General features: G+C 42.5%; 1 protein-coding gene across 2 annotated transcripts in view; it reads right to left on the bottom strand.

The window, feature by feature from the left end:
• EPM2A (EPM2A glucan phosphatase, laforin) overlaps positions 1 to 7,752 on the bottom strand; it is a 46,253-nt gene extending 38,501 nt beyond the window's left edge. The window contains exon 1 of one of the 2 annotated variants that reach the window (XM_054821840.1): positions 6,961 to 7,752. In XM_054821840.1, the coding sequence (XP_054677815.1) occupies positions 6,961 to 7,222 (262 nt within the window). In that variant the 5' untranslated portion in view covers positions 7,223 to 7,752. Of the gene's footprint in view, positions 1 to 6,364 lie in introns of both variants that reach the window. The other variant, XM_054821841.1, reaches the window with a different exon arrangement.
• Positions 7,753 to 13,210: the final 5,458 nt, after the last annotated feature.

Genomic DNA, 13,210 nt, shown 5'->3' with positions numbered 1-13,210 from the left:
TATTAAATAAGGTCCTTTAACAAGGTAAATGAACATCTTGAGTTCACGCTTAGAAATTCCCTGGAAGATTTTAATAACATCATAAGCACTATAAACACCCTGGGGGCAGATGAATGGGGAAGGTTTGAGGAATAGAAGACTTTTTAAAAAAATAGTAATAGAACAGGAACTAAAGGAAACATACAGGAGAAAAAGCTCCAAAATGAAGGATTTAAAAGATTAAGTACTTGCTAGCTTCTTAATCTTTCATACCAACAGTACAACAAAGAAAAACCTCAAGTCCTATTTTGGAGCTGATTCTCAGAGTTATCTGAATGTGCTACTGCACGGTGTCATTATCAGACATTACTCTAATTGGGCCTCCATCACTACACTTTAACAATATTCAAATTTACTTACCCTTTACACCAGATTCTGTCATGAAAATGTCCCTGCTGCCTAACTGTCTGAATGAAATTCCATCTCTGATGTCTTGAAATAGGATCTGTCTCAATCCCACCAAGGCTGAATTGCTATTGATTGTTAAAAAACAGAGGTAGGGGAGGCTGAATTCCTCTCACTGGAACTGAGCGAGGTCCGGTGTTTTGGCAGTTTGAGTCTGCCACAGGCTCTTAGGCTGGAGTCCCACCTTCCTGAAGTCTCAGCAAAGCCCCTGAATAGCTGCCCTTTGCTCTTACACCTTGGACAAATAGCACCAGATAACACATTTCAATTCTGTATGTCATGCACTAACCCTTAGACGTATGCTCGTATTTTTTTTATTAAAAAGTATACTTTGCTTTTTAACACTACTTTTTCTGCTGTCAATAAACCATCTTCCCTTTAGATTCTGCAAACAGTAGATGAATTTATTTTATTACTTAAATACCTAATATTACTATAAGACAAAATTGTTAATTTGCCATGCCTAGTTCCCTAACTCCTTCTTCATGACTGGTTTGCTTTTCAGAAATGTTTCCTTGCATTTGCCAGCCCAAAAGAGATGCCAAAAAGCAGAAGACCATTTGTATCATATACCACACGTTTGTTTTCTACCAGACTTAAAGCAGACTGTTTCAATTTCTTATTTGATAGGGCTGATATATATAACCAAGGAAAGAAGTTTGAAATCTATTAAAATGCAGGTTAAAGTTAAGATTTTTTTAGTCTATTAGTCTACTCCTAAGAGAATTCTTTTATGGATTTTTTTTTTTATTATGCCAGAATTAGAACTAAAAAGTTTACAAGAAAGCCCTCCTCAGCACTTAATGCTGTTAATCAACAAGGCTTTTTTTTTTTTTTTGGATCAGAGATGAGAAAATAAGAATTTTCAAAGGCAACTTTCAAAAACATTTGTTTTCTCTCTTTCTCTAGGTCTGCTTAGGCACAGGTGTTTCTCAGTGGGAGCTGCTACCATACTGCACTATGAGTTTTTAACCAAACGCCCTGTCTAATGATGTAGATTAAGCCACAGAAAAGCAACTAAAAGGGAATTCAACTCATGTGAAAAAAGAGTTTCTTCTCTGACAGATGGTGGAAATAATAATAAAGGAAATGCAGATGATAGAGTAATGGCTGATAGCAACAAAATGTATGATGTAATACAGTCTTCCTAACTGCTTGGAAACTCTCTATGGCATTGTATCGTTACTTTCTACCGTACCAGAAAAGGCTACTCAACTGTAGGCAGGAAACAAGCTACATCTTAGCCAAAGTGTCATCCCAGTTACTTTACTTATCGCTTCTCAGTGCTTCTCGCCATTGAAAAGAAATTCTTGACCCACACTGCACGTTGCTGTCACTTGGAAGCAAGGGCAGGGACTGAAGTGGGGGTTGGGAAAAACAGTAAATAAATACGGTATTTACATAAACAAGGCATTTATTGAAATGTTACTGTTACAACCACAAATGCTTTAATTAGGCTCTCACAGCAGTCAGAGCTGGGCCCTGATTATCTCTGTGGGTAGGAAATGACACATACCTGCCAAATCCAAAGGAATGCATGTGTACCTACTTATTTTATTCTTCTAATTTTGCAGTTTCATGGGCAGCTCTCCATTGTTTTATTGATCTCCAGTAGTCTGCTATAAGTTGGTTAATGCTGACACACAGATAGGAAGTAATGAAAAACTTGCTACCAATTAATTATACCGTAATCCATGCTAAATATATGTCTTGAGGGGGTTGAAGAACAAAACACCAGGAGCTATTGCACTTTGTAAACAAAAGTTTCTCTCTGTTCATTAAAGAGGTATTGGGTAGCAGATTTCCAAGTTATCCACTTTTACTCATAAAGTTTCCTGACATCTGAAAGGCATTAAGACACCTAGCATTGTCCAGGAAGCAACAGCCACCCACAAACAAAACACATATTATGCACAATTATTCAGCTATCAACATGCAATTGCACTTTGTGTTCCTTCCTAGTCACTACCTACTTCAGAACAAGACTGGGATGGAGGAAGTAGGTAAAACTCTGCATTATTTTCAAAAGCAGAACAAATGAAATTTGTGCAAGTAGCTGCAAGAAACTGGGTAATCACTGGCTATACGCAGGTGAAATGGCGACACCCAGTGGGAATTATAGTACATAAAACATCCGCATTAAAAGAGATATAAAGCAATGCTATCCTCTCCAGTTGTTCTTTTTTTCTTTTTTTAATAGAAAAATTAGACCAGCTATCTAATTTGAGGATCTGTAGATTAGCTTTGGGAAAGAAAAAAAAAAAGAGATACATCTCAGTTACAGAAAAATAACGTTGCATCCAACTGTACTTCTCCAGAATAGCATAAAAAAATTTTTAATTGCTTTGTCCTGCTATGGCTTAGCCCCAAATATTTTTTTATTCGGTTACAATCTCTCCAACTCGAATGGCAAGTAGGTATTAACTTCCCATACAGCCTTTAAAGAATCTCCTCCATTAAAATAAGAAATTTTGTTCCACAGAGTTGAGGCCGAGATGCGAGATTGTTTTAAGTTTCAACACACTGCCACTTTAAAAATGAAATCTCACTGTGCCTTACTATCACCAATGTTTTCAGCCAATCATGTGCTCAACCCTTAAAATCTATGAGCAAACTTTACTTCTGATAATTTCACTAATTATATTACAATATTATGAAAACTTTTGTCACTCCATAAATGTACCAGTCTGTTTAAACTATGTGTGTTGTTCAACAGATGGCTTAAACTGTAACTAACGAGCTCACAGGAGCACGAACTGGAAATGTTGGAAGGCCGACATGCCAAGCCCCAGGCTGCGTAACCTAACTCTTCCTACATCAAACTGTGGTGTGTTTGTTTTGGGCCCCCCAGAAACCATAGAGAACAGCAGCAAGTAAGTGCAAATAAGACATCTCCTTTTCTCTCCTCCCCCCTTCCCAAAACTAGAGATGGGTTTTTTGGAAAGAATAAGGCTCTGCTCACCTGTATAAATTACTAGAACATAGGTTGATCGTGCTTTTCAGCTTTAACTGGCAATACTGTATCTGTCAAGCTTCAAGCAAGCACCAACTACATCAAACTAATGGTTATGTGAAAATGGATCAATACTTTAGAATATAAGCTTATACTTTTTATATAAATTTCCTCCTCTTCTCAAAACATCAAGTGTCAATAGACTGTATTCCGTCATCTCAAAATACAGCTGGGGCATACCCTTAGTAACTCCTCTGTCCTTTTATGGAACATGTATCTTCTATAGTACCTACAGTTTATTTAGACCAGAGTAAAGGGGAAAAAAGGCATAGATGAGTGTTCAAGCATAAATTAACAAAAATAAATTCAACTGTAAGTTTCACCTTGTATTTATTTAGTTTTAACAGTAGGCACAATATACTTTTACTTTCCAAGCTGAGAGACATAAATAAACCCAGTTCCAAAGAATCTACATGAAAAACAAAGTACACAGAAAGACACATAGAAGGCAGGGGAACAGGGGGGAAGGTAGGTACATACATTCATTTATTTTTTCTAATGGGTAAACCTATTCCCAGGTTCTACAGCTCAACATAATCAACCTGTTTTCCACAGATACTGTAGCACAGTTAAAAACCCTCCTGGACAACAGGCCTTTCTGCTGAGCTCACAGCAGGTAAGCAAAGCACCAACCCTGAAGAAACCTCACTTGGGCCAGAGAAATCACATGATTTGAGCCAGAAGAGCCCAATGGCTTTAAGTGTCAGGGCCTGGACGGATGAGGACCAGCATCACCCTGGGACCGCAGAGGTGAGCATCTGACCCTTCTGGAGCACAAGCGAGTCTCCTATCCCACCTCATCCTCCTAGTTCCCTCCAGACACAAGCAACAAGCCAGCAACCCTCCCACAGGCCAAGCCTTGCCTGAAGGCTTTTTACCAGACCCCCAGCGCAACCCAAAAGCCACAGAATACTGGCCCATGACTTTGACTCATCTAGCCCACAGAAACAAATACACTCATTTTATCTTTCAGTTTCCCGACTGCACTGGAATGGCTGTAAGGATGAACTAAATTTATACTCAAAACATATGATGCAACATGTACTGCAGTGTTATAAAAATACTGTGCATTACTAGTGGAATTCTCACATGAGGTATACTAATAAAAAGACTGGGAGTAATTATTCTTAAATGTGGCACATTATTTCACATCCAATATATGTTAACATCTGACATCCATAACTGGACAGGAGTTTCTCTGGTTACAGATGAATGCTTCAACTCATAAATTTAGACCAAGTATCATTCTGCATCTTCCTCTATTCCTCATGACCATGTCTTCAAAATTGCAGATGTTCTGTAACTGCTAAATGTCTCCCAAAGCACATAGGATACTAAAGAGCCAAAGTATAGCATTTGTTTATCACAAAAAAGTTTTGTTCTTTTTTTTAAAAAAGGTAGCTGTCTTTTCAAACTGTGATTTTTTACAAGAATAAGCAGGTGACAGCCAAAACTTTTATTGATCTACAGTTGAAAGAAAAAATCATTAAAACAAATTACATAAAAAGGCCACAAGATATTGCTTAATTATTGGATAGAAAAGCATCCTTAAGCTCCCTTCATGTAATATATGAAGAACAATAAATTTCAGAGTTGAAGCAAATTTAGTTCTTTCCTGTAATGTAAGTAACAACTTAGGAAAAAAAATGGTTGATATGAATGATATGGATGATATGCCTGTTTGTTTTCTATCATTCTAGCTACGCAATAAGCTCAAACTGCTGAGCATTCACAGTAAGAAGAAAATCCCACACAGGTTAATCCCAAAACTGCATCAGTAGCATTACTGCCAAAACAGAATATGTTTATTGCTCAACAGACTACAGTTACTAAACATGCTCCCAGGTACAGACAAATACCTTGAGATACAATTACTTCCCAACTAGACAGGAGCCACCACCTTACAACTGCAGATTCTCTACAGACTGGAACACACCATTATTATTTCTATATTCTGTGTGGTGAGGACCTCTTTATATACCAATATCACTGGCATATTATGTACAACTTGGCACCTTCAAAAGAGACCCAATTCTGCTTCCTTGGACAGGTGCAAAGATTTTTATTCCATAAATTCACTTTTCCTGCATTTCTGCAAAAGAAAAACATGGTTAAAACAGGCCGTATATACTATTTATTTCAGCTGCTAAATAAAACAATTACTATTACATGGTGTAAATAGTGCTTCATGATGTAAACTTCTACAAATGTATTATTAACACGTAGTCTTTTATTAGTATAAAGAAGAAAAAATAAATGCAAGTTATGACGACATGCATCTTTTAGACTATATGACAGAATGGCAGTTTAAAAGTGTGATATGTATTCTTAAAATGGGTGAAGAGCAACTACTCTACAATGTGTTATTTCAGTATATGGATTATAAAACTATTTTATAAGTTAAAAAAAACCTCTCACAAATTACCTAGTGATCTGTCTTCCTTTCACCAAGTCCGATCCATTCCTCGGTGACAAGAGGTATATTTAAAACTGTCTTTGACTCAGCATACAATTGTACGAGTGTTCTCTTTTATGTATGATACTTAAATTAAAGACACTAGACCAACACATGGAAACTGACTAAAGTTATTCAACATTTGACGACACAGACCAGGAGAAAATCATGGTGGAAGTACTACTGAAAGAGTAAGAAGACTGGAAAAGCTGTGATAGACCTTTTCCCTATTTGTTTTTTTTCAGCAACTCTGACAGTAAAATTTACCAGCCTGAAAATGCCATTATGGCATTTCAGCTTACTGAAATAAAGTAACAAGTCACATCTTAACGCATAAGTAGGAAATTCTGAGTTCTTTGCTTCTGGGGAAAGAAAGAAAACAAAACATCAACACAATGGTTGCCTCAAGTAAGGAAAAAATAATGAAATTGTTTCGAAGAACTTTTACCAACCTAGAAGAGCTTCCTTCTGCATTCGCTCTCCTCCATCACACGGTTAAAAACATGTTTTTGTTAGCGAGTGCTCATGTCATGTCACGACAGCCTAGGTAGGAGGTTCTACCTGCACCGGCAGCATCAAGTTCAGAGTACGGCCCGTTTGATGGGGACACCCCTCCCGGTCCCCGAGCGACGCTCCGGGGCACCGGGCAAGAGGCGGAGCTGTCGGAGCCGCCAGCGAGGCAAGCGATCCCTCAAGGAGAAGAGCTCCCGCCGCTGCTCTGCCCCCGCGGAGCCGCCCCTCCTGGCCGACCCCCGACAGCCCCGCGCCTGCTGAGGGCCGTCCGGGCGGCGCCGGGCCCGACCCGCTCCCACCACCGGCCTCGCTGCAGCCCACCGCCCAGGCGCTGACCGGTCCCGCCGGCCCCGCGGCGCGGCAACAACGTCCGAACGCGCGGACCCCACCCGCCGCCAACGGCGGCCCCCGCGCGCCGGCCGGCCGCCCCTCCCTCCAGCCAGGGCGGGAGGAGCAAAGGCCGCGGCCCCGCCCAGCCGCCGGCGCGAGGACCGGGGAGCGCCGGGCCGCCCCCGCGCGCCCGTCCGTCCGTTACCTTCCCAGAGGAGGTCGCCGCCCTGCCGCCGGAGGAACTTGTACCAGAAGGGGCTGGAGGCGTCCTCGTCCGGCAGCACCACCTCCGCCAGCCACAGCGCGGGCTCCTGGGCCGGCAGCGGGGCGGTCGGCCGCGCCGGTTTCATGGGCACGGCGCGCTGCGGGTCCCACTGGCCCAGCTCCGGCCGGGAACCGGCCACCAGGAGCACGCCGCCGCCCTCCGTCATCCGGGCCGGCAGCACCACGCCGAAACGGAAGAGCATGGCGTGCAGCGGAGTCCGTCGGAGTGGAGGCTTCTCCGTTAGGCCGCGCCGCCGCTCGGGGACCGCGTCTGGCCCGCACTTCCGGCTGGGGCCGGGACCGGGGGCAGGACACCGTGCCCGGGCCGCCGCCCCCCGCTCCTGTCGGCCCCTGCCACCCGGTTGGCGGGGCGGGGCGGTAGCGGCCGGGCAGCGACTCACTCCGTCAGGCCTTTGCCCCGCATGGGTTTTTTTCGTTGCTTGTCTAACCGCATGCAGGCGGTTGAGGGGACTTCCCTCCCAAAATACCAGTTGGGACTTAATACTTACCCCGGATTAGCCTCCTAAAATTAGGACCGGAACGGAGAATTATCTCTGCAGGTATATACTAGGTTTCCAGGTTGCACAAGGCTATGTGTTATGTATACTAACTGTAGCAAGTGAGTATTACTTCATTAAGTGAAGGTACTGCAATTACTCCTGAGAGCCCAGACTTAATTTAGAGCAGCAAACACATCATTAAGTAACTGCCACACATGCAGCACGACAAACAAGGCTTAGCCTGAACTAACACTTCAGTGTCCACAATGTTTACGTTTTCTCTGCAGGCAGGTGGCCAGCTGCAGTGAGTCTAGAAATGTGAAATATTGGAGGAGGTTAGAAAGCTTTTTAAAAAACTCCCTAGCTGCCAACTGCATGCATTCTGTTTTGCTCTTCTGTAATTTGGCAACTCCTGCATGTAGCAATATTCAGGGCTTGCAAAGAATGACTGAGAAAGAGGACGCAATCCAACCATTTATAGGGCAGTCCTTGTCTGAATACACCCATTTCAGAAGCGTTTAAGGACAGAAACAGAGGAGTGGTAACTTTATTTAGGTCAAGTTCTGGGAACAGGATGAAGGCCTTTCAATGACTCAAAAGAAATCCTGCCTCAAAAGATGGCTGCTTGTTTCCTGTGTTCAGGGGCAATGACACACTGAAGTGTATGTACTGCCAAATTTATTTTTAAGAGTGCTTTAGCTCATTTTCACTGATCCTCACTGAGCCTGTGTAAGTGATATGCCACCACTGCTCGAGACATAACCAAAGCTAAGGGAATTCTGGCTGTCCTCCATGCATTTCTGCTAGCACCAGCCTTCACTGTAGCACTGCTGCTTTTGTGGAACAAAGCATTACGTTTTAATCTTTGCTTTTGCTCAAACTTAGAGTCGAGTTACTCATAGCCTATCATATAATTGCCTTTCAAATATCTACCTCTTTACCATACACTTTCATTTAAGCGGCAATACAGAATGTAACAATGAACTTGGGGGTTTATCCTAAAGTTCAAGCTTGACAGTAGCCCTAAAAGCACCCCAGCATATTGTGTCTACGTAAAAACATATGCTTCTGCTCATTCCAGTCGGTCCCAGATAGGAAACTGCAGGATCCAACAAGACATCTGATTGATAGTTTAGTTTTTGGCTGTTGTCTAAGCCTCAGTGTAAAGAGAAACCAGCAACACGTGTACCTTTAGACAAACCTTAAGTTCTTTGTGCCTGTAAGTACCGAGTCCTCATCTTAGACCTGTAAGCCATGTAGAACAATAAAAAAATAGTTCTTTAGACTCTGATGTGCCAAATACTAGCTTTAAAAATAATTCAGTCCATTTCTTCTCCAGGTTCTGCCTTAATCCCTTTTTGTGCCTGTCAATATTGAGTGTTAGATTAAAGTTAAAGATGACAGAAAGCGACAAGCTTGACTTCTGCTCTTTCCTTGAAAACACTAGTTCAGATTAGGGTTGGCATTGAGAGATCAAACAAGAATGGCTGAAAAACTGGATTTATTGCTGGATCCTGCAAGACTTCGATAAAAACTAGAACTACAGATTGGCTTGGGACTCTGAAGTCCCCTGGGGTGGGGATAGTGGGAATAGAAGAGCAAGTTTTATTGATGAATACTACTGTGTTGTGTACTGAGTGAGAGCTGAAGACAGGATAAAATGGATTCTCATTAGATCTGAGACTGGTGAGCTATAGGTACCATAAGGTTTGGGTTTAAGCTCAGAAGCAAAGGCAAATGTGTGGTTTTTTCCATGGTTAGATTTGCATGGTCTATGGATTTGTCACCTCTAAACTGGAATTTTAGCTAGCGTAAAGGTAGGGTGGGGGGATGTTACATTTGCTATTGTTGTTTGGGATTGCAGGAGCTGAAGAAGTACTTCCACTGCTGGGCTGTTACCATAACCCTAAATTTAGTTTTAAGTGTCACCTTAAGCCGTCTAAGAAATTAACAATAAACTAGTTTCCTTTGCCAAAGTGTCCCCTTATCCTAGTACTGCCTGACCAGTGCTCTTCCCTTGCCGTCCTCAACGCTATTCTCAAACCTAAAAGCCTTCCCCGTAATCCAGTCATTTTTTACAGCCACAAAATTAAACTTGACTATTTCCTTTTTTTTTTCCCCCCAATATTAAGTCTTCATTCCAACTTGGCAAGCTTTACGGGTCCCATCAAAAAACTTTCGCATAAAGAGGCCAAACCCCTAATAATCAAGGTGCTTTTAACTGTCCCAGAAACTACCGTTAACTGTTCATTCTTGTGGGAACAAACTGCCATCTTAGTGGTCTGTCTGAATTGTAATAATAAACGTTGTGCCTTTGTGTCCTCAACAGCTGTTTAGGATCTAGCAATATACTTGCACCTACAGCATCTACTGAGTGGTAGATCTATCTCAACTCTAATAGTAAACTAGCAACACAGCGATGCTTAGTGCCAAATTTATTTTAAAGTCTTCAATTTATTGTCACTGGTACAAGTCCAGGTGTTTGTTAATGCTGACTGTGTTTCTGTGGTGGGTTGACCCTGGCTGGACACTGGGTACCCACCAAGCCGCTCTGTCACTCTCCTCCTCAGCTGGACAGGGGAGAGAAAATATAACAAAAGGTTCGTGGGTCAAGATAAGGGCAGGGAGAGATCACTCACCAATTACCGTCACGGGCAAAACAGATTCAACTCGGGGAAATTGATTTATTACCAATCAAATCGAGACAAATAATGAGAAATAAAAGCAAACCTTAGAACACCTCCCCCCACCCCTTCCTTCTTCCCAGGCTTAACTTCACTCCTGATCTCTCTACCTCCTCCCCTCAGTGGCACAGGGGGGACAGGGAATGGGGGTTGTGGTCAGTTCATCACATGTTGCCTCTGCTGCTCCCTCCTCCTCAGGGGGAGGACTCCTCACACTCTGCCCCTGCTCCAGTGTGGGGGCCCTCCCACAGAGGGGAGCCCTCCACCAACTTCTCCAATGTGAGTCCTTTCCCCGGGCTGCAGTTCTTCATGAACCGTTGCAGCATGGGTCCCTTCCACAGGGTGCAGACCTTCAGGACCAGACTGCTCCAGCACGGGTCCCCCACGGGGTCACAAGTCCTGCCAGCAAACCTGCTCCGGTGTGGGCTCCTCTCTCCATGGGGCCACAGGTCCTGCCAGGAGCCTGCTCCAGCAGGGGCTTCCCACAGGGGTCACAGCCTCCTTCAGGTGCCTCCACCTGCTCCAGCATGGGGTCCTCCATGGGCTGCAGGTGCATATCTGCTCCACTGTTACCCTTCACAGGCTGCAGGGGGACAGCCTGCCTCACCATAGTCTTCTCCACAGGCTGCAGGGGAGTCTTTGCTCCACCACCTGGAGCACCTCCTCCCTCTCCTCCTTCACTGACTTTGGTGTCTGCAGTTGTTCCTCTCACATCTTCTCTCTCCTCTCTCTGGCTGTAATTGCTGTTGCGCAGCAGTTTTCCCCCCTCCTTAACTCTGTTATCCCAGAGGATGATGGGCTCAGCCTTGGCCAGTGGCAGGTCCGTCTTGGCGCTGGCTGGCATTGGCTCTGTCAGACACAGGGGGAGCTTCTAGCAGCTTCTTTCTTACAGAAGCTACCTCTGTAGCCCCTGCTACCAAAACCTTGCCATGCAAACCCAATACAGTTTCTAACTGACCAAATCAGGAGAATTGTATGAAAAAGACGGATTACTTTTCCATGGCACTAGTATCCAAGAAGGGGCTCTAGAAATCGCAATCTCTGAGAGTCAATTGCTTTGTGGAGTTTCTCCTAAGTTGTACTGATAGGTCTAGCCTCATGTAATTTCCAGCTAGTTAGCCTTTATGTATGGTTTATCATCCAAAATTTGTGCAGGTGGTGGTGATTCACAGGAGAAATCACCAAGGCTGTGTACCAACTGTAATGTCAACAGTTACATCTTCAGTATCTGCCTAATTGCTGTAGCTAAAAGGGTTCTAGAGTGTCCAGAAATTGGAGCTCTGTTTATATTTATGTTTATGTAAAACATGTTTAAAAGCATTTTCTGTTGCTGTGCACTAAACTTCTGCAGAATCACGAATCTAGCTTTTGACATAGAGCCCTACTGAAATACTAACGCTGAGATTCCATGTTCATCCAATTCCCATTGCTGTGGATGATTAACCAGTCAGGAAAGACATGTTCATGGCTTTCTTATGCTACAGAAGTCCCTCTAATTTCTTATACTGCCTCTTCCTGGCATAAAATTGTTCTCGTATTTTTGTGAACTCAGTTTTGAACCCTTTGTTACATTCAGGAAACCTAGACAAAGTATTACTGGCTGAAATTATAATAAAGACACTAATCAAGAAGTTTGACAGTATACAGCAGTCCAAAGTTCAGTTTTCCAAGTGGAAAGTCATATTTTTCTTCATAATTTTCTTACTTGAAAAGTGTCTACTAGGTACAGAAATAGCACACAGTTATCTGAACAATGTGAACACTACTAAAATGACAGATGAACTTCCTACTTCCATGCTGGGGTAGCCTGTGTCTGTAGCGTACATATTCTTTACAAACTTGAACACCATGGGTCAGTTGGCTGCTTGGCACAGCTTTGTCTGTTGTTGCTGTGCAGTGATCTCAAACGATAATATTTCCAAGTAGGGAAATCTGTAGTGAAGACAGAGTTTGAAAAACAAAACCAAAATACAAATACTGAAAAGATCTGGTTGGAGAAGGGAGGAGGGGTGCAGGGGTGTCCCTGACTGCAAGTTGTGGGTGATGTTTAGATTAGCTGTGCTAGACTAGCCTTTCTTCCCTTTTTAGGTCATTTTCTTTCTTGTTAAGATACGGAGAAAGTATTGCGATTTCCAAATGTTTGTGCTAATTATAGAAAAGAGAAAGGCAGCACACTGTACAGTCTTGCTTGTAAAAGGGAAAACATTTATATTATATGGTAAGCTGAATTAAATGCATTAGTGATTTGGGTAAAATGTTAATTGCTGAAAAATTTAGATAGCCTGTGGTTCCTCAAAGAGGTTGAACTAAATATAAAATAACTAGTCTAATGTAAAGAATTTAAGACCACTGTTTTAAGTGAAAGTTGATCATGTTGATTAATAATCTGAACTAATCAGCGATCTATGGATCCAAGCCTTCTAAATGAAGTCTAACTGTCTTTCTTGTGATAACTCTGATAGAAGTATGAACTAACACTTTCACTGTTTGTTCTAATTTGACAGTACAGCAGCCAAGAAAAGAATAGCTGAGATTTTACCTTTATAGTCTGAAGACTGAAAGAAGACTAAGCAATTTAAGAACTGGTTACCAGATAAGTACTGCTATTCTCATTTTTTAGTCTTCGGTGCTGTGTCAGAGCAGTGATAACTGCATGAACTGTTTTAGCTGCTTAGCAGCCTTCTATGCAGACTAAGCTACAGAAGTTCTGGCATGACTGACCATTTTAGGAATTGTGTTGCAGAATTATATTGTAATAATAGGTTGGGCGCTACAGGAGATTATTTTCACTTTTGCACAGGCTTTTGTATAGCCTATTTCCTTAACTTTAAAAAAAAAAAGTTTGTTATTTTTAGAAGTAACTAGGCAGCATAAACATGCAATAACATTACAGTAAACATTACAGGAATAACTGTTCTAGTAGGTTTGTTTTTTCAAAATCCAATAAAAATATAAAGCCATCTCTGCATCCTCCCCAGCCTCAGATGTCTTGGGAGCTGGAGAAAGT

The sequence above is a fragment of the Grus americana genome, chromosome 3 (genome assembly GCF_028858705.1).
Source record: "Grus americana isolate bGruAme1 chromosome 3, bGruAme1.mat, whole genome shotgun sequence".
Lineage (NCBI taxonomy): Eukaryota > Metazoa > Chordata > Aves > Gruiformes > Gruidae > Grus > Grus americana.
The sequence above is the reverse complement of the archived record's forward strand: the minus strand, read 5'-3'. Positions and strand labels throughout refer to the sequence as shown.